This window comes from Triticum aestivum, chromosome 4A, assembly GCF_018294505.1.
Source record: "Triticum aestivum cultivar Chinese Spring chromosome 4A, IWGSC CS RefSeq v2.1, whole genome shotgun sequence".
NCBI classification, from domain to species: Eukaryota; Viridiplantae; Streptophyta; class Magnoliopsida; order Poales; family Poaceae; genus Triticum; species Triticum aestivum.
Genome location: NC_057803.1, coordinates 230,627,727 through 230,653,271, shown reverse-complemented (window position 1 = coordinate 230,653,271; position 25,545 = coordinate 230,627,727). Strand labels below are relative to the sequence as shown.

Here is a 25,545-nt window from a genome sequence, read left to right as displayed (position 1 = left end):
CGGGTCTTCAGGTTCTGAATCTGACATGCCCAAAATAGAACACACCTTAAACATATGTTCGTCCACCTGAAAAGTCATGAACATGCTGACACGCTTTATTTCTTCCTGAAATCTGCAAGTTTTGTGTGTTTTCTATTAAACTATCGTGCGCTCTTTTCTTGTACCACCTTATGTTGTCATGGAAATAGAAATACATTTTGTTTGAACATGGCAAACATAGTTCATTGAACATGGCAAATATAGTACGTTGAACATGGCAAATACAGTACACTAGACATGGCAAATGCAGTACACTAGACATGGCAACTGTAGTACACTAGACATGGCAACTGTAGTACATTTTCAACTGGATATCGTCATTTTTCCACACCAATATTCCCCAATAGAAGCACATTGCATAAAACATGACAACTGCCCTTTTATTTAAACATGACATCTACAGTTGAGTAAACATGGCAATTGCATTTCAACAAACATGGCAGATGCATTTTATTAAACATGGCAACTGCATTTCAGCATATGTGTCGCCAATATAACATTTTTTCCAGTTGACTTTGGCATTTGCATGCCAACATGCCCCAATGGAAGCACGGTGCATTAAACATGGCAACTGCACTTCATTCAACAAGGAAAATGCACCCGAGCAAGCATGGCAAAACAGAATTTTCATTGAACATGGCAACATGCAGCTGAGTAAGCATGGCAAACAGTATTTCATTAAACATGGCAACTGCATATCATGGCAACTGCATTACACTCTATAAGGCACCTACTGACTTGGTGCTTTTTCTGCAAATAAGACTGTAACGCAACTGACTTACTTGTTAAAGATCTTGTTGATGTATATCTTGCTCATTTGCCTCTCTATTGATAAATACGTTAGCAATTTTGGCTGCTTTAGTGCCGTGGTCGCTTCTTGCTGTAGCTCAGATCCCAGAATTTTTTGTTGCAAAGTTGTGTACTGCTTGGCAAACTGTAGCAATGAGTTGCCAGGGCTGACGTACCGCTTTAAAACAGCATTGAACCCCTCGCTGCGCTATGTAGTCTGCAGAAAGGGGAAGAAGCACTGCATGAAGTAGGCCGGCACCCAGTACATTCGCTTCTCCCACAGGCTAACAAGAGTCTCGTTGTCTTGGACTTGATGTGTTTCAGTCATGGCCATCCAGCTCCTTTCAAAATCCTCCACCGTCAAGTTGTGGTCCATGCACAGCTCGAATGCCTTGTGCAGCTCTGGACGGTCAGCAAAGAACGGTCCTAGTGTCTCCTCAGCCTTCTTTATAATGTGCCACCTGCAGTGCCTGTGCACTGCCAACAGAAAGACCTCCTCTATGCCTGCACGCATGCTGAAATCTTGGTCTGTTATTATGTTCATCGGAGCAAGTCCATCCATGCACTCCAAGAAGGTCTTGAACAACCAAACGTACCCATCCGTGTCTTCGTTCCGGACGAGCCCGCAGCCGAACTGCAACGACTGATTGTGGTTATTTATTCCTATGAACGGAGCGCATGGCATCTTGTACATATTGGTGAGGTACATCGCGTCGAATGAAATGCAATCTCAGAAATGTTTGTAGGCTCTCCTTGCAGCACCATCCACCCAATACATGTTCCTAACACGGTCCTCATCGTCCAACCTTATCTTGTAGAAGAAATCTGGATCTTCCTTCGCTTTCTCATCGAAGTAGCCCATTGTGGCCTCTATGTCTGCCAACTTGCTCTCTCTACGGTACTTGGCCTGTAGGTTTGTGACGTCAGCTGGTATGTACGGCATGCTACTCAGAGTCCCCTTTTTGCTGTGGATGAGAGATAGTATCTGTACCATTCTTGATGGACCGACGTTACAATCATGTAGCAGCTTTACGAATTGCCTTTCGACGGGGGTGAACCCTCCGTGGGCGGTCAGAAATTTTACCAGGTCGAACTTCTTTATGAGTTGGTGGTTGTGCTCGTCAAAATATTCATTGACCACCCATTGTGCTCCATCTACGTTTAGCTTACACCGGATAGGGCACTCAGTCTTGAGAATGATACTTTTCTTTCGTTCCGGAACAACAGGCGCAACACCTTTCCCCTTCTTGTTCCTTCGTGCCTTGTGGCACCTCATATCACCTCTGTTGTACTCGTTAGTTTTCTTAATTTTCCTATGGTACTCGATGTTGACCGCAAATCCATGAAACTTTGCATATGTCTGGTAGTATTCCTTTGCTTCTTCGAACGATTCAAATCTCTGCCCAATGTACGGTGGCTGAGGTTCCACGATCTCTGATTGCCCACCATCTTCATCCCCTTGTGCGTCGTCGTCAGTTTCATCATTCACTTCAGTATCGGCGACAGTTCCATCTACTTGAGTGTTGCCAGTGCTTGTGTTCAAAGGGATGCTTGTCGGCATTGCTGGAATGATTGCCATTCCCGACTCTGACTCGAAATTGTTTACAACATGATTGTCTGCTGGCTGGTGGAACGCGTCTTCCGTGCGCTCAGAGCTCCCCGCAGTAGATGTCCCCGCGCCGCTGTTCAGTGTAGTTGTAGGCCCTGTAATAGAAAAAACAGGTACGAGAGTAAGATTTTTGTTTGGATAACATGTGTATCGCAAGGATCACACCATCTTCGAGTGATTTGGCATGACATCATTTCAAACAGCAAGCCGTGAGTCTGCGCGTGGACATGTATGGCAGCTGTAGCTGTCCAGTCATGGCAGCTACTGTTCAACAAACATGGCAACTATTGTTTTGCCTACAAATAACTACAAATAACAAATGTAGCGCTGTTTTTTGTGGTTCAATTTTTTTCCTTACCTTGTTGTGCTGCATTTGACCATCTTGTGTGGTCTGTGACACCATAATGACGTGCTCCATCTGCAATTTGTGAAGCTTGCCACGAGACGTTTGCCGGGTTACCACCAGCGTAATAACCTGTAAGCATAGTAGTGGTTGGTCAATTCATGGCAAATGCAGTTTGTGCTAGCACGGCAACTGCAGTTTTACTGGCATGGCAACTGTAGTTGCATCGGTATGGCAACCACAGTTGTTCCTTCATGGCAACTGCAGTTGCCATGGCATGGCAAATGTAGTTGCACTGGCATGGCAACTGCAGTTGTTCCTCCATGGCAACTGCAGGTGTTCAGGGATGGCAACAACAGTTGTCCAGGGATGACAAGTGTAGTTTTTAATTCATGGCAATTGTAGATGTCTAGTCATGGCAATTGTAGTTGTCAACTATGCTCCTTCTGCTAATTGAGTATCCGCAACTTCATTTTTTTATGGACTCACCTGTGTATGACGTCGATGGCAGGTACATGGGTGCTGCCTGATGCCACGTGATGCATGAAGGCTCTGCATTTTCACCCGTGATAACTCGTAAGTCCTTTTGCCAGTTTTTTTGCATGTTCATTTTTCATGTCCACAGCAGTATGTGCTCTTTTTTCGTTTTGCATTACCTTGATTAGCCATACTAGCTAGTTGAAGTTGGCTGCCCGTATATTTGTCAGTGTTAGTGCCTTGTGACTGAACTTGCCACGGGGCCCCCTAAGAGTGTTTTGGTCATAAGAACCTGCGAAAAAATGATAGTGTATGACATAAGTAGAATGTCATCTTCATCGTTGCGAAGATGGCAACTGTTCTCCTCTTTTGTTATCACGCATCATACCTACGCCTGCATACTGTTCTAGTAGTGGCAGCAACGGCCCTGCAGAGATGAGTTGACTGTACTCTGATGCATCCCAAGGGGGTGTTTCTGGCCTTTGAGAACCCCAAGCATCAACGCCATCTTCGTGATTCATTCTTTCCGTGTCTCACTTCTTTCCGATGTGTTCTCAATCACTGGATGAACAAGAAGGCATCAACAATCCACAAGAATTGTATTCTTCTGCTGCTTGCACATAGAAGATAGGGATGGCAAGCAACAGGTCAAATAGGTGGGAGCTACTGATAACGAAAGGTGGCAACTGTCGTTATACACAAGTGGCAATTAATCCCCCCCCCTTCATTCCAAAAATTGTCCTTCCTGCCCCTTTTTAGGGATTCCTACTCATCCATTTCATACCCAACTACTTGCGTCAATTAAACTATGAACTTAAGTTAATCTCAAACATAGTACATGGCAGATCTGGTGTATTCTGCGTGGCAGTTGCGAATATACACTGAACCATGCAGTGTTCTACCCTTATAGCATGGACCCAGTACAAGATCGGGAGATTTCCAGCTTTAAGGATGAGAAGGATGAGATCGGGAGATTTCACCTGGTTTTAGATGATCGTCTCTGGAGGGTTGGGTTGGAGTGGGGGGTTGGGGGTGGGGAGGGTTGGGGTGTGGTTTGCGATGGGAGCGCCCTACGGATCTGCCCTGGTTGCCATGGCAACCAGAGATGGCCGGCGACGGAGGTCGGGGTTCGAGAGGTGGGGGACAATGGCGGCAGACGAGAGAGGGGATGGATCGAAGGCCGGGAACGGCTGGGTCGTGCGGGCAGCGGGTCGTCTGGCCCAGACAAGATAGTGCGGGCGGGGTTGCCACACATCGGACGTGCGGGCCGTATTTTTATGCGCGCGGACGTGGTCGTGCGGGCCGGTTCCCGTCCATGCCACACGAGGCGTGGGTGCGGGTTTCCATCCATGCCACACGTGTGGAAGTTATTCGGACCCTAAAAAAAAGATGTTAGGCGGGACGGAACCGCCAATAACTCGGCACGCAATGCCCACGGACCCGACCCGTCCACCACCACCACCCTCCATGGACAGATAAAGGATGCGTTTGGTTGAAGGTGTCGTATGAATGGGTTGGGACCGTTCAATTTTTTTGGGATTGAACCATTCAATTTATGTGTTTGGCTGAATATAAGTGGTGAGCTAATTATTTAGAACGGGACCACCAGTCATGCTCACATAGTCATGCATGCAAAGGGTGGCCATTTGATTCGACCGATTTGGTTGGGTGGAACGGTTCAGCATCTTCATGGCATATTCTCTTTTTTTGGCTCGAACCATTCATGTGCTTTATAACCAAACATGTCTATTTTCTGAACCATCCCAATCCATTCATGACCGCCCTTGCAACCAAACACACCCAAAATTGGCCGGGAGCCCCCTGAAGCGACCCTCGACAGCACAGTCTAACCTGTCGCGCCGCGCGGCGCACCCCCCCCCCCCCCCCCCCTTCGATTTCCTTTTTTTTCTCCTTCCTTCGTCTCCTCCCACGCCCGCCGATCCCACAGGCAACGATGGTCGACACCAGGCGGAGCGCAGCGGCCAAGCGCCCCTCGGACGACGACGACGACAAGGGCTCGCCGCCGCCGCCGTCCGACCAGGCGCCGGGGGCCGAGGCCCAGTCGTCGGGCGCCCGCAGGCCCGGCAAGCGCGCCAAGGTCCGGATCTCCCCCCTGCATGCGCCGCGCTCGCCTTGATCCCTTCTTGCTCTCATCACACGACGCTCTTGTTCTCCGCAGGCTACGGCGCCCGAGGAGGATACCACCAAGACGGCGGCGCCGGCGACAGATGCGGCGGCTATCGCCACCGGTCCGCCGGTCGCACCGCCGGACACCACCGGCCTCCAGGCGCTCACCGGCGCCATGGACAGGCTGGAGGCCTTCCTGAGGTCAGGGGAGGCGGCGTCGAATTCGGACGGTACGAGCCTCACCTTTTGGGTTCTGGTGGCGCCCAAAGACGTCCCTTTTCGGCTGGGGCCTTTAGGTCTGATCTGATGATTTTTCTCGCTTGCGCAGGGCATAAGCGTGGCGCCACTGACAAAGATTTATCTGCAATGTTGAAGAGGGCCAAGGATTTGTCCGCCAAGGCCACATCCAACAAACGCCACGGCGCACTGGGCAGCAGGCGCCAGGAGCCCTGGTGCAGGCTAATCTCACAGTATGCCACGGTGCGTCTTCTTTCTCATCTCTTTTTTTACTCATCAATCCAAGCAGATTGCTTCGACTTCCCTTTTTTCTATGCACTTGGAATATATATTTGTGCCAATAACATCAATAGCGCTTCTCTATTATTTATCCAAAACCCGTGCTGTTAAACCTCGTCTTCCCTCTCAGGATAGGTTGTTTTGGCAAACAATCTTTTTAGTGAAAGCATTTCATTTCTGAAGGCAAGAAGAGATCGAACACCACGATCGTATTGCCATCGGGCAGCTTATGTAGAGTTACAGAGAGGCACGAACCCACGATGGTGATCGTGGGCTGGCCGAGTGCGGGGCATGGGATCGTGAGTGCTACAAGGAAAACTGCACACACGTCCTACTAGCTATACATGTATTCTACACTGTATTCTAACACCCCCCCGCAGTCTTGGCGTCGTTGGTGGAGACGCAAAGACTGGAGCGAAACTCGTTGAAGACATCGGTGGCCAGCCCTTTCGTCATCACGTCAGCGAATTGTTGGCGCGTTGGAACATGCATGACACGGAACTCGCCGAGGGCCACGCGTTCACGGACGAAGTGGATGTCCAGCTCGATGTGTTTGGTGCGCCGATGATGAACTGGATTGCTGGAGAGGTACACCGCTGATATGTTGTCGCAGTAGACCAAGCTCGCCGTGGTGACCGCACACCGGAGCTCACCGAGCAGTTGACGAAGCCAGATACATTCCGCAACGGTGTTGGCAACCGCGCGGTATTCGGCCTCAGCGCTCGAGCGCGAGACGGTGGCCTGACGCTTCGCGGACCAAGAGATGAGAGCATCGCCGAGGAACACACAGTAGCCCGACGTAGAACGCCGGGTGTCAGGGCAGCCTGCCCAGTCGGCGTCGGTGTAGGCACGGAGCTCCAGGGTCGAGGAAGCGCGAAGATGCAGGCCGAGGTGCGTTGAACCGCGGACGTACCGGAGAGCTCGTTTGAGAAGAGCACGGTGACACTCCCGCGGATCATGCATGTGGAGGCAGATTTGCTGGACGGCGTACGCGAGCTCGGGCCGCGTGATCGTCAAGTATTGCAGAGCGCCGGCCAGACTGCGGTAGGCAGTGGCATCGGAGACGCGCGGCCCATCGGCCGCGGGCAGCTTGGCCTTGGTGTCGACGGGCGTTGGTGCAGACTTGCAGTTGTCCATGCCCGCGCGCTCAAGGATGTCCTCAGCGTACTGGGCCTGAGAGAGGAAGAAGCCGCGGGACGTACGAGTCACTTGAATGCCGAGGAAGAAATGGAGCGGGCCCAAGTCCTTCATAGCAAACTCGCTGGTGAGGTTGGCGATGATGCGACGGAGAAGTGCGTCGGAGGAGGCAGTGAGGATGATATCATCCACGTAGAGCAGCAGGTAGGCAGCATCCACACCGCGCGTGAAGGTGAAGAGGGAGGTGTCGGAGCGCGTCGCAGTGAAGCCGATGGTGGTGAGGAAGGTGGCGAACCGAAGAAACCACGCGCGCGGCGCTTGCTTGAGCCCATAGAGGGTCTTAGCAAGGCGGCAGACATGATCGGTCTTGGCGGCATCCACGAAACCTGCAGGTTGTAAGCAGAACACTTCCTCCTGAAGCGTACCGTGGAGGAACGCATTCTTCACATCCAGTTGATGTACTGGCCAGGAGCGTGAAGCAGCAATGGTGAACACCGTACGGATCATGGCAGGCTTCACAACAGGCGAGAAGGTTTCGCCGTAGTCAACGCCGGCACGCTGGTTGAAGCCGCGGACGACCCATCGGGCTTTGTAGCGTTCGAGGGAGCCTTCTGGACGCAGCTTGTGGCGAAACACCCATTTGCCGGTGATCACATTGGCGCGCGGTGGTCGGGGAACGAGCTCCCAGGTGTTGTTGCTGACGAGTGCGGCGAATTCCTCCCGCATGGCCGCGACCCAGTTGGGATCGCGAAGAGCGTCGCGAACGGAGCGCGGGAGAGGAGAGACGCCAGGAGGGAGAGCAACGGTGGCGGTGCAGACGTAGTCGTTGGCGTAGCGTTGGTTGGGGCAGTGCACGCCATCGCGCGCGCGGGTGATCATCCGTGCAGGGGCTGGGGACGGCGAGGGCGATGTTGAGGAAGACGTCGCAGAGCCGTGCGATGAGGATCCAGCCGTCCCGCTTGAACGCCCATCGGGCGCGGAGGGGGCGGGCGAAGAAGAATCGTGCGATGACGATCCGACCACCCCACTTGAATCCAGCGAGTGCGCGCCAAGCGGGGGCGAGGGCAGACCGCCCGCAGCAGATCCAACGGCGGACGTTGAATCTGCAGCGTGAGAGCCAGCGCGCCGCGGTGATGAAGCAGCTGGCGCCGAGCGGGAATCCAGCGCCACAGTAGGAACCTGAACAGGAGCAGGCACGTAGTATGGCGAAGCCGGAGCCACACCGTTAGTGCAAGGAGGGGCGGCGGCAGGGAGACGTGCGGCAGCAGAGGGGAACACGCGCTCATCGAAACGCACATGGCGTGAGGTAAGAACACGGCGAGTGGCCGGATCATAGCACCTGTAGCCACGGTGATCATGCGGGTACCCGAGGAAAACACAAGCAACAGAGCGATGCGCCAGTTTATGCGGGGATGTCGACGTGATGGGGGGTAACAGAGGCATCCGAACACACGAAGAATGGAGTAATCTGGCGGGCTGCCGAGCAGGAGCTCATGAGGCGTGCGAGAAGAAGTGGTGGAGCAGGGCTTGTAGTTGAGGAGGAGAGTTGCCGTGGCGAGCGCTTCCGCCCAAAAATGAGCAGGCATGGCGGCATGGAACAAGAGCGAGCGGGTGCTGTCATTCAGGGTACGCAAGATACGCTCAGCTTTGCCATTCTGCTGGCTTGTGTAAGGGCAGGAGAGGCGCAACACAGAGCCATGTTTGGCAAGGAGAGCGCGCATGGCATGATTGTCGAACTCACGCCCGTTGTCTGTTTGAAAAGCAAGAATTGGGCGCTTGAACTGTGTTTGGACATAGGCATAGAAATCAGTAAGAACAGTGAATACATCTGACTTGTTGCGAACTGGAAACGTCCATACATAGTGAGTACAACTGTGGAGTACAACGAGGTAATACTGAAAACCAGAGACACTAACAACTGGAGAGGTCCAAACGTCTAAATGCAGTAGTTGGAACGGGAAATAGCTATGGTTGGTGGATGCAGAGAAAGGAAGGCGGACATGCTTGGCGAGACGACAGGCGTGGCAGGTGTGCGTAGCCGACGGTGTGCAGGTGAAGGAGAGCTGGGGCAGTGCCTGACGAAGGACGGCCGCTCCAGGATGTCCCAGCCGCTGGTGCCACAGCTCCACAGAAGCAACACCAGCAAACGGGCGAGGAGAGGCTGCGGTGGAGGGAGTGACAGCGTACAGGTCTCCGTCAGAGTTACATCGCCGGATCACCTGGCGGGTGTGAAGATCCTTCACAGAGAAACCGAACATGTCAAATTCAACTGAGATAGGATTTTCACGGGTGAGTTGTCGAACAGACAAAAGATTTTTGATGAGGGAGGGGGAAAGGAGAACATTACGCAGCACAAGGGGGGAATTAGTGGTGATGAGAGAGCCCTGCCCAACGTGAGTGATGGGAAGATGGGCACCGTCACCGATCACAATGTGGTTGGGAGAATTATGAGCACGAAGGGAAGAGAGAGTACCCGGGTTTGCAGTCATGTGTGCTGTGGCACCTGAATCCAGGTACCAGTCCGATGTGCTCGTAGGAGACGGGGATGGCGCCGACGCAGCCTGAAGTGCAACGTGCAGGGGCCCCATGTCCCAGGGCTGCGGTTGTGGCGGCAGAGGCGCAGTGCTGGAGCTGGCCCCGGGCGAGCCGTAGATGAAACCGGGGGGCGGGCCGTAGGCGAGACCAGGAGGGGCGCCATAGGCGTCGTAGCCGTAGGCGAGAGGCGAGACCAGGAGGGGCGCCATAGGCGTCGTAGCCGTAGGCGGGCGGGATGGACGCGGACGCCCCGGCGAAGTAGGCCTGGTGATGAGGCGGGCCAGGACGGGGCCCGAGGACGCCGGTGCCGGGAGCGCGCCACGGCATGGGCCACGCTTGCACCATCCCTGTCCAGGAATTGGCGCCGGGCGCGTGCCCGGGGAGTGTTGGAGCGCCAGAGGCCGCAGGTGGCGGCGCTGATGAAGACGACGCGCCGGGGCTGCCGCGCCCACGGCGGCGACCACGTCCGCGTCCGCGCCCTCCACCGTAGTCGGCAGCAGGCGGCAGGGGAGCGGGAGCTGGTGGTGCCGGAGCCGCTGAAGACCGGGCCGCAACGAGAGCGTGCGCGGACTGGAGCCGGGTCGCCTGTTCGGCGCGGTGCTCCTCGAGGAGAAGGAAGGAGCGAGCCTGCAGGAACGTGGGCAGGGGCACACGCGAGGTGAGGTGGGGAATCGCACCGTGGAACTGACGGTTCAGGCCGCGGATCATGTTGAAGAGCTGCTGCCTGTCGCCGACGGGCTGCCCCAGGTCGCGGAGTTGATCAGCGAACGTCTTGAGGCGGGTGCAGTACTGCATGATCGTCTGATCCCCCTGGACGGTGGCGTGGTACTCGGCGTCGAGATACACCGCGCGCGAGAGTTGGTTGTCGCGGAAGATGCCATCGAGAGCCGACCAGAGAACGGCAGCGGTGTCGTCAGGCTGCATGACGGCGGCGAGAAGCTCCGGCGAGATCGTGGCATAGAGCCAGTGGACCACGCAGTGATCGATCATAACCCACTCAGGGTCACGGCGAGCCGGTGCAGCAGGAGCGATGATGTGGTCGCGAATGCCGAACATGCCAACAACGGTGTGGAAGAAACGGCACCACTGAGCGTAGTTGCCGCCGTGGAGATCAAGAACGACGGGGATGTGATGGCGTATGTCGATGGTTTGGAGGACGGAGGAGGGAAAGGCGCGTGGTGGCGGCGGTGGAACCGCAACGCTAGGGCTCGCGGCCTCGGGGGAAAAATCACGTCCTGGAGAACACCTCCGGCGGCGTGATCGCCGTCAGCAGAGGATTCGGGGGAGGAGACCGGATTGGTGTCCATGGCAGCGGAAGGGTGGGAGGGATGGGTCGCAAAAGGATTGAGATCCCCTGCGTCTGATACCATGAAGGCAAGAAGAGATCGAACACCACGATCGTATTGCCATCGGGCAGCTTATGTAGAGTTACAGAGAGGCACGAACCCACGATGGTGATCGTGGGCTGGCCGAGTGCGGGGCATGGGATCGTGAGTGCTACAAGGAAAACTGCACACACGTCCTACTAGCTATACATGTATTCTACACTGTATTCTAACAATTTCAGTCTGAAGTCTGTATTTCTACACTGTTACATGAAACCCTTGATTTTCCAACCAATATGTTTGCTGAATTGCTCGCTCCTTTTTCATCACTTTGGGATGAAACCCTTGATTTTCCAAGTAGTGATGTTATTGACTTATATTGTAGTACAATTTTACATAACTGTGATTCAAGTCTAACCTTCAAGGTTAATTGACTAAATATTTTTATTTCATTATTTTGATTGGAAGAGACTACATAATAATTAACAAATTCATCAGATACTAGCAGCTCTTCATTTAGTTGACTGCATTTCTATTCGTTTTGCAGGATCCTTCCCTTCCCATTCATTCCTCCTATTTTACTGTTGGTTATGGAGCACAATATGATTTGAGACTGGGCGAGTCATCTACTAGCTCACTTGTTTGTAAACTGAAGCTTGCTACTAAGGTATAAATTTTCCGGAAAATTTAGGAGTTCCAGTGTTATGCACTTGGTTTACCTCCTATTTACCCCTCTTTTTTTATGTTGACCTTTTGATATCAGCGAGGTGCTCTACTTGAAATACACGAGCCCAAAGTTGTTCGTGTAAATGGCAAGGCTTTGGACAAGAATGCTAAAGTTACCTTAAATGGAGGGGATGAAATTGTCTTCAGTTCACCTTTGAGGCGTGCTTACGTATCCTTTTTTTTATTGCCTGCCGTCTATATGCAGCAGATAGGTTGCTGGTTCTGTTTGTGGTCTACACTGATGAAGGAGCTTTGGTTCTATTGTTCAGTTGAAGTAGTATGCAATGGTTAGGCAAGTAAAGTTGTTACTGTTTGATGTCCTTAATTAATGTGATGATAGATATTTCAGCAACACCAGCAGGATAAATCAAGCACTTCAGCGTTTTCCTCTACTTGCAGTAGTATCCATCAGGGGCAACATTCACTTATCAAAGATATTCAAGGTCATCTGTCATCTAAAGGACCCAAATTACCATCCTTTTACTTTGGTAAAAGCCGACCTCCATTGACTCCATTGATGCCTATTGGTGAGACTAATGTATTTTATTTTAAATTTGCATTTTATTGTGGTAAAAAGGCCGCTAATGTAATCACCTTTTGCAGGATCATCAGCGGATCCAGATATATTTGGTAGTTTCTGTAAAACAAGGGAGGACCAGTCTAACTCTGAAGAAAGTGCACAGTCTGCCCGGTCTCAACTATCAAAGGAGGATCTAAAAAATGCAACAAATGATGCTAGTGACATATCTGAGTCATTTGATAATTTTCCATATTATCTAAGGTAAATTCTTATGATATCTTGTAAATATACTTAGTTATTACTGTCATATTGGTCTGTCCTCATCTGGGGTATGGAGTTGGTAAATACATGGCTTCTGTGCATCATAATTTTGAACATGTGATAAGATGCTCGGTTGTTCGGCATATGTATTACTAATTGCGTGATCAAATAGGATACCTGGATAATCTGTATGATGATCTCTTGTTAGCACTAATTGCGTGATCAAATAGGATACCTGGATAATCTGTATGATGATCTCTTGTTAGCGATCACAGATGTAATGTGTTGGTTTAATTTTGTCCCATGATTAAGAACAGTGTCCTGATACTAGTTGTCTTTGCAGCGAGGATACCAAATGTGCTCTTCTGTCATCAGCATTTGTGCATTTACAATGCAAAGACTATATTAAGTTTACCAGACACATTTCTTCTCTCGGTCAACGAGCATTGCTATCCGGTTCGGCAGGTATCTACCGTGCACTTGTTGTAAGCTTGGTATTGTATTGTAGCTTTGCTAATTTTACAAAGATCTGTACTAGTATATTAAGTGCAGCAACCTATCTTGACAGGGACTGAGATCTACCAACAATATCTGGTGAAGGCACTTGCAGAACATTTCGGTGCAAGGTTGCTCACAGTCGATTCTTCAATGCTGTTCGGTGTAAGCTTCTTAGCAATTACCCATGTTTTCTTATCGACATTACTGCTTGTTCTCTATTTTCTTTATCAACTCATTGACATAAATGGTTTACTCATCTTCCTGTAGTTTGTTTTGCAAAAAAGACAAAAAAAACCTTGCTTTTGTGTGATTCTAGACCATAAGAGTAGTCTGTATTTTGTTTGGTAATTGAGAAACTCAAAACATATATTTCTTGTTTCAGGGGCAGACTTCCAAGGAATTAGAGTCATACAAAAAAGGTAAGAACATTGATATTTTGCGATATTTTGTAGGCCATCGTCTTTTTCTGGTGCAAGTTTATGGCTGATCAGTAGTATCAATGATACTCTGGAACGTGGTTCAAATGTTTTGGTATATCTGTAAAATAAATGTCATTGATAATCTGATATTTTGTTCAGGTGATAGAGTGAGGTACATTGGTTCATTACTGCCGACAAACGTTATCCTTGACGGACATAGGTATTCATTGTCTTGGCACTATTTGCACTTCCTGCAACTATTTGCGGTCATTCTATTTTGAATGAAATTGTTTGATGTTTTGGTTCAACGAACAAAATAAAGTGGGTGCTATTATTTTGATTTGTCTACTGTCTTTCGTTGCTTCCTGAGGTTTATGAAGATGTGGATATCTCGTCCTGGGAAAGCATACAAACTTCTCATTGTTGTTATTACCTGCAACTTAATGTCCTGTAATGCTGCCTCTGGCTGATGTTAGATTGTTTGATCTGTAGTCCTCCAGAATTTGGCTCGCTAGGTCAAATATGTCTTCCTTTCGAAGAAAATAGATCATCAAAGGTTGGGGTAAGGTTTGATGAACAAATCCCAGGAGGTATTGATCTTGGAGGCAGTTGTGAAGTTAATCATGGCTTATTTTGTTCAGGTTAGTCTTTGGTGTGTTCATTTTTTTCTAAAGAAATGACGATAAATTGAGTGTTGCTAGTTGTGCTTAAATTTTATGGTTACTGCAACAGTGAAGTTCAGTTCAGTTCAGTTGCTTATTTGAATTCCAATCTACTGTCATTCCAGTTGATTCTTTATGCCTCGACAGTCCAGGATGGGAAAATAGATCCAAGCACCCATTTGATGTGATCATTCAGGTATGTACATCTATGCATTAATTTTAGTCATGATCTGCATCAATGTTGTTTTTGCTTTCCTTATTAACTGTGTGTGTTCCACAGTTTATCTCTGAAGAAATACAGCATGGCCCTATGGTCCTATTTCTGAAGGACACAGAAAAAATATGTGGGAATAATGATTCCTATTATGGTCTGAAGAGCAAGCTCGAACATTTCCCGGCAGGTGTTTTTATTGTTGGTTCTCATATCCAGCCTGACAGTCGCAAAGAGAAGGTACTGTTTGTAGAGTTTGTTTATTGTGATCTATGAATGCTCGTTCTAAATCTTTTGCGTGGCTAACTCGTCACTTATAGCTAACAGAGATACTTGTACATGCAGGCAAATGCGGGGTCTCTTTTCCTTTCAAAGTTCCCTTATAGCCAAGCAATTCTTGACCTTGCATTGCAGGTAGCTTTTAATTGTACTGTACCAAATATTACCATTTCTTGCGAAAATAGTTTATGTTTATGACCTATATTAGTTTTTTCAGAACTTTAATTAGCTAGCAACAGGGGTACAATCAGCGTTTAACGTCATTTCAATGTCCCTTGGGTAGTTTCACAGCCAAACTTTAGTTCTACCTCGCACCCTACCTTGCTTAGCTAACTCATGACTAATGGCTATCCTGCACACACACACATCCATTTCCCTCATCATCTCACATATAACAGTGAAACACACCTATATTAGTTAACTGTGTTGGAAATAATGTTTCTCGTTCGGGAATTCCTTTCGGAGGAAATATGTGGGACGTCAGTTCAACCTTGGACCAATTTTTTTTTTCCTTTTTATGTATCTTCCTTTGGCATTGTCAGGCCAGATTTTTTCTGTGGGTTGCACATTTGACAATTAATACACATAATTTTATAGTCTCGCATGATGGTTTCATACCATCACAAATCCAACATTAAGTTTGAAATTTGCCAATAGTACCATACAAGTGGACCCATGGGTTGTGTTTCACGATGATGAATAGTGGATGCCTGAAGGGCTGATTCCTTGAAGTTCTTCAAAATTTTGGGTGTGCCGGTGCATACACAGCATTCCCCTAGTACGGCTTCTCTTTTTCTGGTGTCATCATTGGCGTAGGACACAACAATCTTAAGAGTAATACGTAAACCTAAGAAGATACTTAGCCTTTTTTTTGACGAGTCTGTTAGTGTTTGGTTCCCAGCCACAGTTTGTCACGCCTAACCTTGTGGGCGCAAGTGACACTATTTCTTAGGTATGTGTTCCTGACCACAGCTGTGGCTTGCCACTTTATTACTCACGTAGTGCATGTGTCATGCATATAACCTTTTGCCAACTTTTGCTACACTTGTGCCTCCATTATTGCCAGCGACACTTTTGTGGCGAACTAGTGCGACATCATGCATTTAGGAACAGCGTTTTTTTTAAATTCTCTGTGGCTTCTTTGGCCTACCCCAACTTGTTTGGTACTAAAGGCTTTTTGTTGTTGTTGTTGTTGTTGTTGTTGTTGTTGTTGTTGTTGTTCTGTGGCTTCTTTTGTAGATCTTTTCCATCATTTGACTTCTAATTGTTAAAAGAACTAGGTGTGCACGTTATGATTTCAGAAGTCTTCATTCTCCACCACATTGGTGCTTTCTTGTTACAAACTGACACAAGGAAATGCAGGACTTGGATCGGGTACATGATAAAAGTAAGGAAATGTCAAAGGGGATGAGGCATCTAACAAAGATTTTCCCAAATAAAGTGACGATCCAACCACCACAAGTATGTTACTCGAGTTAATCTGAGAGAATAGTTCATCTTGTGTGTAGTCCCTTCTGTCATCTTAACATCTGGAAGAACTGTTTACAGGATGAAGTTGAGCTTTCACGGTGGAACCAGATGTTAGATCAAGATATTGAAATTCTTAAAGCAAATGATAACACTTCAAAAATACGCTCTGTAAGTCACAGTTCTAAAAACATTTCTCACCTAAGTATGTTTGCAATTATTTGTTTACGAGTATACTCTGTTGTTTTCATTAAATGTTCTGGGTACTGTTTATCTTTCTTTAATCTGTTATTTTGTTTGAACTAGTACTCTTTGTGTTTTGTAATAAATTATAAATAAAGATAAGCATATAGCGCCGGTCTTGGCTTTGACATCTGTTCATGTTGCATACCTTGAAGCTTATGGTGCTGTACTATTTTATTATTCTTATTCATCTCTAGATTTGTGTCAAAGCATGTAACAGTTTCAGAAGTTCTGTGAGTAACTAGAGAAATATAGCTTCTCTTTTACCATCTACAGGGAGCTAAGCAAGTGGGTGTGTTTTGTTAGGATTATCATTGACTTTGCTATAATGTTTCCAGTTTGGTTACTTAATGGACTCGTTACTCCCATGAACTTATTTGTTATTCTTAATTAGAATTTTATTGGTTTTGTTAATATCCGTGTGCAATTCCCTTCAGTTTCTAACGCGGATTGACTTGGAATGCTCTGATCTTGAGACAATATATGTCAAGGATCGCACCCTTACAAATGAGTGTGAGTAGCATTTCTATTCAAGTTTCTGCCAAGTTACAATTTTGTCCAATTGCATGATGTGTTCATTATGTTTATTTTTCAGGTATTGATACAATAGTTGGTTTTGCTTTGAGCCATCAACTAAAGCACTTAACAGCTACAAACCCTGACCCTTCAATTGATTTGCAATTTTCCCTATCTAGTGAAAGGTTCCCCATCTATTTTTTTGTTTTCCACCAAGTTGACTACACAATTTATTCTGGTTCCTCGTGAACTTAATCATTCAACCTTTATTGACCATTCCAGTCTGAAGCATGGAGTTGATATGTTGGAAAGTATCCAGTCTGGCCCTAAGACCAGCAACAAAAGGAAGTCACTTAAGGTATGCCTTCTTTTAGTATATCCGCTTTCTTAAGCATTTGTACTGTTTTATGCATACTGTTCATGAAGGGGCAGGCCTGGTGCAGTGGTGAGGTACTCCCCACTTGTGCCAAGAGGTCCTGAGTTCAACGCAACCTCTTTGCATTGCACTGTGCAGGGGTAAGGCTTGCCTTGTATAATCCTTCCCCAGACTCCACCTGATGTGGGAGCTCTAGCACTGGGCCTGTCCATTTTTTTAAGCATACTGTTCATACAGCTCACTTGTATAGTTATGCTATGCACCTTCATGACTATTTCATCTATAGTAGCTGAGAGGAAACCATTACTACTTCTGAGCGCTGATTATGCTACAGTGCTATAACTATATGAAGTCATTACAAATGAATAGAGCTAACTGTTCTTTCCAACAATGCCAGGACATTGCTACGGAAAACGAATTTGAAAAGAGGCTTCTTGCCGATGTTATCCCTCCAGATGAAATAGGAGTTACATTTGAGGACATCGGAGCACTGGAAAGTGTCAAGGAAACTCTGAAGGAGTTAGTGATGCTGCCCTTGCAAAGGCCTGAATTGTTTTCCAAAGGACAACTTATGAAGGTATATATTATTTATATACTTTAAAAGCTGTTTGAAAAAATGGCATTTCTTGGTAAAGTTTCCGTATTGAAGTCAAATATTAATTAAACGCCAAAACTTTACCAAGAAATACTCCTCAAAAAGCAGGCTCTTAGGAACTTCTGTGTTTTTGTAGATATGCTATATAGTATGAACGTATCACTTCTCTTGCCTTTTGTCATTTAATATAAAAACTAGCAAAGTGAAGCAAGTTTAATCCCTTGGTGGTCAGTTGATCATAACTTAAAGTTTATGCCTTTCACCTTCTGGTTTTGGGAGTTGCCCAATAAATAAGGCACCTAATGAACATGGTGAAAGAAGTTATATATGCCAATCTGAATAGCAAAATATAGCTACCACTCCCTCCGATCCTTTATATAAGGTGTATTTGTTTTTATAAATATCAAATGAGTGCATGTTTGACCGAGTTTTTACCATTTGATCCATCATAAAAAGTAGTTTCATATTTTATCTACTAGGTATTGCAGATGTTTTTATTTTATTCAATAATCTTGGTCAAACATTGCATGGAAATCAATACACCTTATATTCTGGAATGGAGGGAGTATCATTTAGCAAAGTTATGATCATTTGTTCTGTTTATGAAATAGTGGAACCTTTTTATTTCTAAGCTGACTATTGTTACTTTTGTTACGCTAGCCATGTAAAGGAATATTACTTTTTGGTCCGCCTGGTACGGGGAAGACGATGCTTGCGAAAGCTGTGGCAACAGAGGCTGGTGCTAATTTCATAAACATATCAATGTCAAGTATATCCTCAAAGGTATTCCATTTGATAGGATTGGCTGATGTCTTGCCTTATTTCTGCATTCCGGGTGTTTGCGTCATCAGCTCTAAATCACATGTTGTTGCAGTGGTTTGGTGAAGGAGAGAAGTACGTGAAAGCTGTGTTTTCACTGGCAAGCAAAATTGCTCCAAGTGTCATTTTCGTAGATGAGGTAAGCTAATGCAACTGTGACTATTCAATATCGATAATTTTGTTGCACTGTATGGGCACATACTTGCTAAGTTTGTTGTTAATCCTGAAGGGTGGTGCTTATTTTCTTGCTGTTTTTGCATTTCTTAGGTTGATGGCATGTTGGGTAGACGTGAGAACCCTGGAGAGCATGAAGCCATGCGCAAGATGAAAAACGAGTTTATGGTGAACTGGGATGGGCTAAGAACAAAAAATAAAGAACGAGTATTGGTCCTTGCTGCGACTAATAGGCCATTTGACCTTGATGAAGCTGTTATTAGGAGGCTTCCAAGGAGGTGATTTTTCAGTTCTTTCTTAGGATTCATATTTTGATACTCAGAAATTATAGTTTATTGACTGATCATTTTATGGAAATTGTTTTCTTTAGGTTGATGGTGAATTTGCCTGATGCATCAAATAGAAGAAAAATTATTAGCGTCATACTAGCCAAAGAAGATTTGGCAGATGACCTTGATCTTGAAGCCATTGCTAACTTGACGGTAGGATACTCAGGCAGTGATCTTAAGGTATTGTACTACTATAATGAGTCCTGTGGCAAACGTGTTTCTTTTCTACCATGCTCATGCTCTTTTGCAATTATTTTTCAGAATCTTTGTGTGACTGCTGCTCATCTTCCTATTAGAGAGCTCCTTGAAAAGGAGAAAAAGGTTTACTTCTATCCTCCCAAACTTGTATAGTTTCTTTGTTATGTAGCCTTATGGTTGTAAATTGTAATATATCCCCCTCCGTTCCAAAATATAGGGCGTAGTTTGACTGTCCGTACTTGACCTTTGACCATAAACCTCTGATGCATTATTGGACTAACTATTGGTCAAATCTTGAATCTGTGCGTCCAAAACTATGCCTTATATTTTGCAAAAGAGGTACTCCCTCTGTCCCAAAATAAATGTCTCAACTTGACACTTATTTTGGGACAGAGGAAGTAGTATATAGATTAGTAATGAAATCAATGGAACATGACCATCTTCTGTATTTATTTATATTTGACAGTGATGGATGATGTGAAATGGATTTGACCTTTTGTGTGTCCACTCGCAGGAGAGAGCTTTGGCAGAAGTAGAAAACAGACCATTGCCCCAATCGTGTTCTAGCAATGATGTCCGTGCCTTGAGAATAAGTGATTTCAAACATGCACATGAACAGGTAAGTTATCGTGACTATGAGTTTGTGCTGTGGGTTGGTAGCTATGCTGTATCATGCTAAGTATTTTTAAACCCTGATACAGAAGAAAGAAATTGTGCTGCCTGATAGAATAATGTCCTGACCTTGTATGTCACTTGCTTGTAGGTTTGTGCAAGTGTATCTTCTGATTCAACGAATATGAACGAGCTTGTTCAGTGGAATGATCTCTACGGAGAAGGTGGGTCGAGGAAAACGACAACGCTAAGCTACTTCATGTAGCAATGTTGAGAGCATGTACATACATGATAAACCTTAGCACAGAGCAATGGCTGCGATTGGAGGGGGCTACAGTAAAAAGAAGTGTAGGCATCTGTTGCTAGTCATCAGATCAAGAAGGGACCGTCATAGTGAGAGCAACGGAGGGATGCAAATCTGGTTGATGCCTTGTCAACAACAGCACAGCTGACATGGCCTACTCCAGCGCATCACCATCCAAAGGAGATGGATTTGTATTTGTAGCACCATCATGCTTGGGTCAGGCCGGTTCATGCTGGCCATCGTTTTTCGTCGGTTATTATTGAGAATCTTTGTTTAGATTGCAAGTTGTAGAGCCTGTGCAAGTGTACAGCATGAATGAGCAGGTCAGGTCAATTAACTTGTTATTGTGGTCAGTTCAGGGAAATATTCATTTTATTAACCAGATTAATTTATTACTTGGTGTCGTAATCATCTTTGACGCCCGGGAGAGATTTTCTTTTCTTTTTTGTCATTATTATTGGAGATGAGTGTTTCATTTAGCCCCTTGGTGGCGCCTGCGTGCAGGATCACGCTACTGGGCTTGGTGTCGCAATCTTTGACGGTTCAATGTCTCATTATTGGAGATGATTGTTTCCTTTTGGCCCCGCCTGCGTGTATAATCACGCTACTGGGCGAATTGTATTGAGTCAGAATTGTGCAGGTGTATCCAGAAAGCTTAAAAAAATGGTTTTCTAACAAGAGAATTCTTGCATTTTCGTTCTAGGCCTAGTAAACAATTTTTAGTATATATTGTCGGTCTTTCAGTTTAGAGAGAAGTACATATTACACCTCTCAACTCTAGCCCTAGTCTAATATACAACCCCCAACTCCAAAACGTCTAATCTGCAACCTCCAAGTCTTAAAAAAAATGCAGGATTCATTATGTTTTAAGAGTTGGAAGTTGCAGATTAGACAGTTTTGGAGTCTTCAGTTTATGCAGGATTCATTATGTTTTGATACTTCACTGTGGATGTTGGGCACCAGAAATAAATTTGCATTTTTTTTCCATTTGTCCAAGAAATCACACATTTAGTAATCTACATGTTTGTTGAGCTGATAAATATCCAGAACGGAAAAGAATTCTATGAGACCAGGTCTCACGTGAGTAAATAAGTCCTGTGCATAAACAAGTTTGGGCATTTCATGGAAATCTGCGTGCATATAATTTTTTGGAAAAAAAATATTCATACACCCGGGGCACTGGTTTCCAAGAGCCAAAAGGCTGTGTGCATGATCTTTTCTGTGTCTTATTCCTCTGGTCTCTGGTTTTCGTGTCTTTGCCAATATTTCTTTTTTGGAAAACGAGAATTCTTCGTCCGGACTTGCCGACATTTAGATGATCAAGTGGATGAGATCATTCCAGCAGTCTTGCGATGGATCTGCACGTCTCATATTATTGTGGACTGAAAAATAGTCTAGTCGTCTCTCTCACAAATGATGGTACATACACTCATTCCTATGGACGTGGTGAAGAAGTCGAAGTAGCTGGATCGAGGACGATGAGTGATGACAGCGACACTTGTGGGCGTGTTTGTAACATTTTTGTGCCTGACGAACTAACTGCACAATCCTGCTCCTCCTCTTCTTCTTCTTCTTCTTCTTCTTAAATGATGAAAATGAAAGTCTTTTGTCTTGTTGAAAAAACGAAACGCTTTCTTGCAAAAAAGGAAAAAGGAAAAAAAAGGAAGCGCTTACTGAACCTCCAGAAGTTGAGCAGGAACCCTGATTGGTTTTGTCGTGCATGAATAGACAGCACATCAAGTCTCCATTCAGCTAACTAGGCAAGAAGAAAACACGGTTCTGCTGCCATGACTGCTGGGTGCATGAAGCAGCTCCTCTCCTCTCCTGCTACAAGAATCGCTCCATGAACATAAACGAGGTAAGGTGCACTGCAAATTTCTGAAGAAAATACAGCTAGAAGAAGAAGAAGACAACCATTTCGGTGAGTTTCACCTTTCTCATCGATCGATCGGTTGCCTCCTTAAGCGCATGCAGCGTGCTTTCGATGGACATTTCCAAGGACATGATTGAACATAAACTTATTCTTGCTTAATTGATTGGCAGACCTCATGCCTAAACAAATACTGTATAATCACGCCACAAGGTTTTCCAAAGAAAGAAGAAACCTTATCGAAAAAAGAAAGAAAGAAAGAAAGAAGAAACAGCAGTGCAAGAAAGAAATTACACTGATCTGCAGGATGCATCTGAGCATGCATCTAACAAGATAATTACACCCTGTCCCTGCTGCACGTACGGTGCGATGCTCACATGGAGTGGTTTATGAGGCCATGCACCACAAGGAGCCCCATGATGAGCGAGTGGTCCACGTTGGGCTCCACCACCAGCGTCAGCACGTCCTCGCCCAGGGACACCCCCGTCGCCGTCAGCTTCCTCTTCACCTCCGCCACCGCCAGCCCGGTGGCGTCGTCCACGATCCACGAGGCGCGCGCCGCCTGCTGCCGCCGCCTGCCGCCGTCCATCTTGTAGCGCACCGCGTGGCCGTCGCTCCTGAACTCGCAGCGCGGCCCGCGGCCCCACTTGTTGCTTACCACCGTGAACCACGGCGCACTCTGGTCGGGCTCCTCCCACCCGCCGCACCTGTACCCCTCCCACCTCCGGAACTTCTTGAGGACCTGGAGCACCACGCTCCCCGTGATGTCCATGAGGCACACGTCCACGGAGCGGTGGGAGCCGTAGTTGTCGACGCGGTAGACGATGCGGCCGCGGGAGTCGAAGACCGTGCAGCCGCTCCCGTTGAGCACCAGCGACTTCATCCAGATGGTGAACACCTCCCTCTGCTGGCTCCTGTGCTCTTCCCCTTCCCCTTGGTCTTTGACGACTTGGCCTTCGCCGGCCGCCGCCGCAGCCGGAGGAGCACCGGCGGCCGGCGTGTCTTGTAGGAGTAGCCGCTGCTGCGACGAACAGGAGGCCGAGGAGTGTACCTTGACCTTGGGCGTCCAGAGTTCAGCACCAAGGCACCACCTTGCGCCTCCCATGAGTCGCGCGCGCGCAGATTAACTCTTCCACTACTTGATTATGGCAAGTATGGGGGTTTCTGTAACCATTGAGGCCTGAGGTCTGAGTGTGTGTGTGTATATTTATACACACGCAACTACACAAGGGAAGGTGAAGGTCGCAAAGAGACCGGCTTTTCTACCATGCACGGGAGGTACCGTGCATGCATAGCTGAGCTGTTTATACTTTTATGGGAACCCTGCCACTTTGTCCACTATGATATTTCTTTTTACCTCCATGCTCTCATAATCATTTAGTGTTGTGTCAGAAATGTTACAGTTATTTCTTCAAAAAAAAAGTTACAGTTACGTGCGTGATTATGGAACTTGCACAGTGCAAATATTCATCTATTCTCTCCTTCCACAAACACATGCTTTACACTATAAAGGTACTAATTAATTCAAATGTTTTATTATGTTTCAAAAAAGAACAATCACACTATTTCACTGTGGTTCATTTGTTCGAAATTGTATCATAATGTTTCGTTCCGTGTCAATACACTTAATAGGGAAAGTAGTGGCTGAGCCTCAACTTAATAGGCATTCGTTCTCATGAATTTTTATTAGGTTTTATCGTGTTCTAGATTGCATCATTATGTTCATACAGTTTCATCATGTTTCAAAATACGAATTTAGAACTTGTGAAAATATATTTAGAAGTGGTCTTGTTTCAAAGTCCTAATCGCAAGGAAATCAAATATTTAAATGAATAATAAATTGGAATTGTGATTCAAAAAATAAAATATATTGAAGCTTGGAAATCATATGAAAATGCATGGATGGGTGAGGTACTATTGTGTCAGGGGGATATAGAACAGAGGTTGCTAGTGGTCAATGTATAACATAATTTAAACGAAAAAAGTTATGGCTTAATTTGTGACTCATTAAGGTATGGCTTAATTTGTGACTCATTAATGTGTGTGGACCAGCATGCATGGATCCATCTTCAAGAGAATGGACGGCTGAGCCATGCACGGGTTCTCCCGTGCATGGTAGAATCTCTTTTCTCAGGTCGCAAACTCCTTTTTATCGGTGTGAAGGTCGAGATCGGAGAGAGAGAGAGAGAGTATATTAGCTTAAACGCATGGGGATGGAGATAGGTAGTAGTAGTAGATGCGCGCGGAGGTCGTCAGCCGTACTCCACTTACCGCATTTGATTTATGTGATGCTTATCAAGTTGGCACACAATAGTAGCTAATGCGGAGACTTTTTCTGTAATCGCTTACTGCTAGTACGTACGTATGGCGGTCTTGTACCGCATTTAATAGACGGAGGACTGTCCATCCTACAATACGCTGATGATATTATCATCTTTATGGAGCATGATTTGGCAAAAGCAAGAAACATAAAGTTTGTATTATGCTTATTTAAACAGTTGTCGGGGTTAAAGATTAACTTTCATAAAAGTGAATTGTTTTGCTTTGAAAGAGCTAAAGACGAATAAGAAGCTTACAAACAATTGTTCGGGTGCGAATTGGGGTCTTTGCCCTTCACGTATTTGGGTATATCAATTCACCATCGCAAGCTTTCCAACAAAGAATGGAAGTGCATTGATGATCGATCTGAAAAGAAACTAAGCTCCTGGAAGGGCAAACTTATGTCATACGGAGGCCGACTAATTCTCATTAATTCGGTATTGTTAGAAATAGTTTAAACCTGCTATTGTAATCTCATCTGTATCTATCTCTACTCCCTCTTTCTCTTGTATTCATCCTGGTCTTCTGTACGACAGTTGTATCCTAGCGATCGACTGCTTCTTGTACCTCACGGCATATTACACCTAGATCAATAAATACCCACGCAGCTCTTCTCCTGGAAAGTAGGAACGCTTCCAACTTACATGGTATACAGAGCCTATTCTCTTCCCGATCTAGCTACCAGAAGCAATCCCCATCGCCATGTCTTCCAGCTCGGCCCCGATCGTCCTCAACCTCGGACCTCCGCCAGCCGAAAAGCTTACCAAGGGGAGCTACCTCTTGTGGAAGGCCCAGGTCATGCCCAGCCTGCGAGGAGCGTAGGTCATGGGGCTCCTGGATGGAACCGACGCAGCGCCCCCAGCCACGGTGGAGCAACATAAGTCGGACAAGACCATGGAAGTGGTACCCAATCCACTTTATGGGTCATGGCTATCAAAGGACCAGCAGGTCCTCAGCTACCTGATGAACTCCCTCTCCAAGGAAGTCCTGGCGCAGTTCGTCGGTAAGGAAAACACCTATGATCTGTGGACCGGGATCACCACTCTGTTTACATCGCAGTCTCAGTCCCGCATCACGAACTTGATGATCGCCGTCACCACAACGAAGAAGGGCACCATGTCCAGTACCGCCTACATCTCCAAGATGAAGAGCCTCGGGGATGAACTCGTGGCGGCAGGGCGTCCGTCTCCGATCCAGAGATGGTGGACTATGTACTCGCTGGATTAGATCGTAACTACGACCCTGTAGTG

General features: G+C 46.6%; 2 protein-coding genes across 2 annotated transcripts; one reads left to right on the top strand and one right to left on the bottom strand.

Annotated features, from left to right (window-relative positions):
* The first annotated feature begins 5,126 nt into the window (after positions 1-5,126).
* Positions 5,127-20,501, top strand: LOC123085895 (uncharacterized). The gene is made up of 28 exons (XM_044507596.1): positions 5,127-5,355; positions 5,437-5,614; positions 5,713-5,864; positions 11,445-11,564; positions 11,661-11,792; positions 11,964-12,150; positions 12,227-12,404; positions 12,748-12,869; positions 12,973-13,064; positions 13,285-13,321; positions 13,481-13,541; positions 13,814-13,962; positions 14,109-14,179; positions 14,264-14,434; positions 14,540-14,608; positions 15,836-15,934; positions 16,022-16,111; positions 16,621-16,696; positions 16,779-16,884; positions 16,982-17,057; positions 17,473-17,652; positions 18,331-18,453; positions 18,545-18,628; positions 18,757-18,941; positions 19,034-19,172; positions 19,254-19,313; positions 19,705-19,809; positions 19,954-20,501. Exons 1-28 carry the CDS (start codon positions 5,212-5,214, stop codon positions 20,065-20,067), a joined length of 3,300 nt encoding a protein of 1,099 aa, XP_044363531.1. The 5' UTR covers positions 5,127-5,211; the 3' UTR covers positions 20,068-20,501.
* A 1,611-nt stretch (positions 20,502-22,112) lies between these two features.
* On the bottom strand, positions 22,113-23,236 carry LOC123085894 (protein LURP-one-related 11). Its single transcript, XM_044507595.1, has one exon. The coding sequence runs from the start codon at positions 23,079-23,081 to the stop codon at positions 22,350-22,352; it is 732 nt and encodes a 243-aa protein (XP_044363530.1). The 5' UTR covers positions 23,082-23,236; the 3' UTR covers positions 22,113-22,349.
* Positions 23,237-25,545: the final 2,309 nt, after the last annotated feature.

Excerpts from the sequence above, each read along its gene's own strand:
- LOC123085894 (XM_044507595.1), bottom strand. The coding sequence starts at position 23,081 with ATGGGAGGCGCAAGGTGGTGCCTTGGTGCTGAACTCTGGACGCCCAAG.
- LOC123085895 (XM_044507596.1), top strand. The coding sequence starts at position 5,212 with ATGGTCGACACCAGGCGGAGCGCAGCGGCCAAGCGCCCCTCGGACGAC. Across the intron at positions 5,615-5,712 it reads GGCGGCGTCGAATTCGGACG|GGCATAAGCGTGGCGCCACT; the intron begins GTACGAGCCTCA and ends TCGCTTGCGCAG. Across the intron at positions 19,314-19,704 it reads TCCTTGAAAAGGAGAAAAAG|GAGAGAGCTTTGGCAGAAGT; the intron begins GTTTACTTCTAT and ends GTCCACTCGCAG.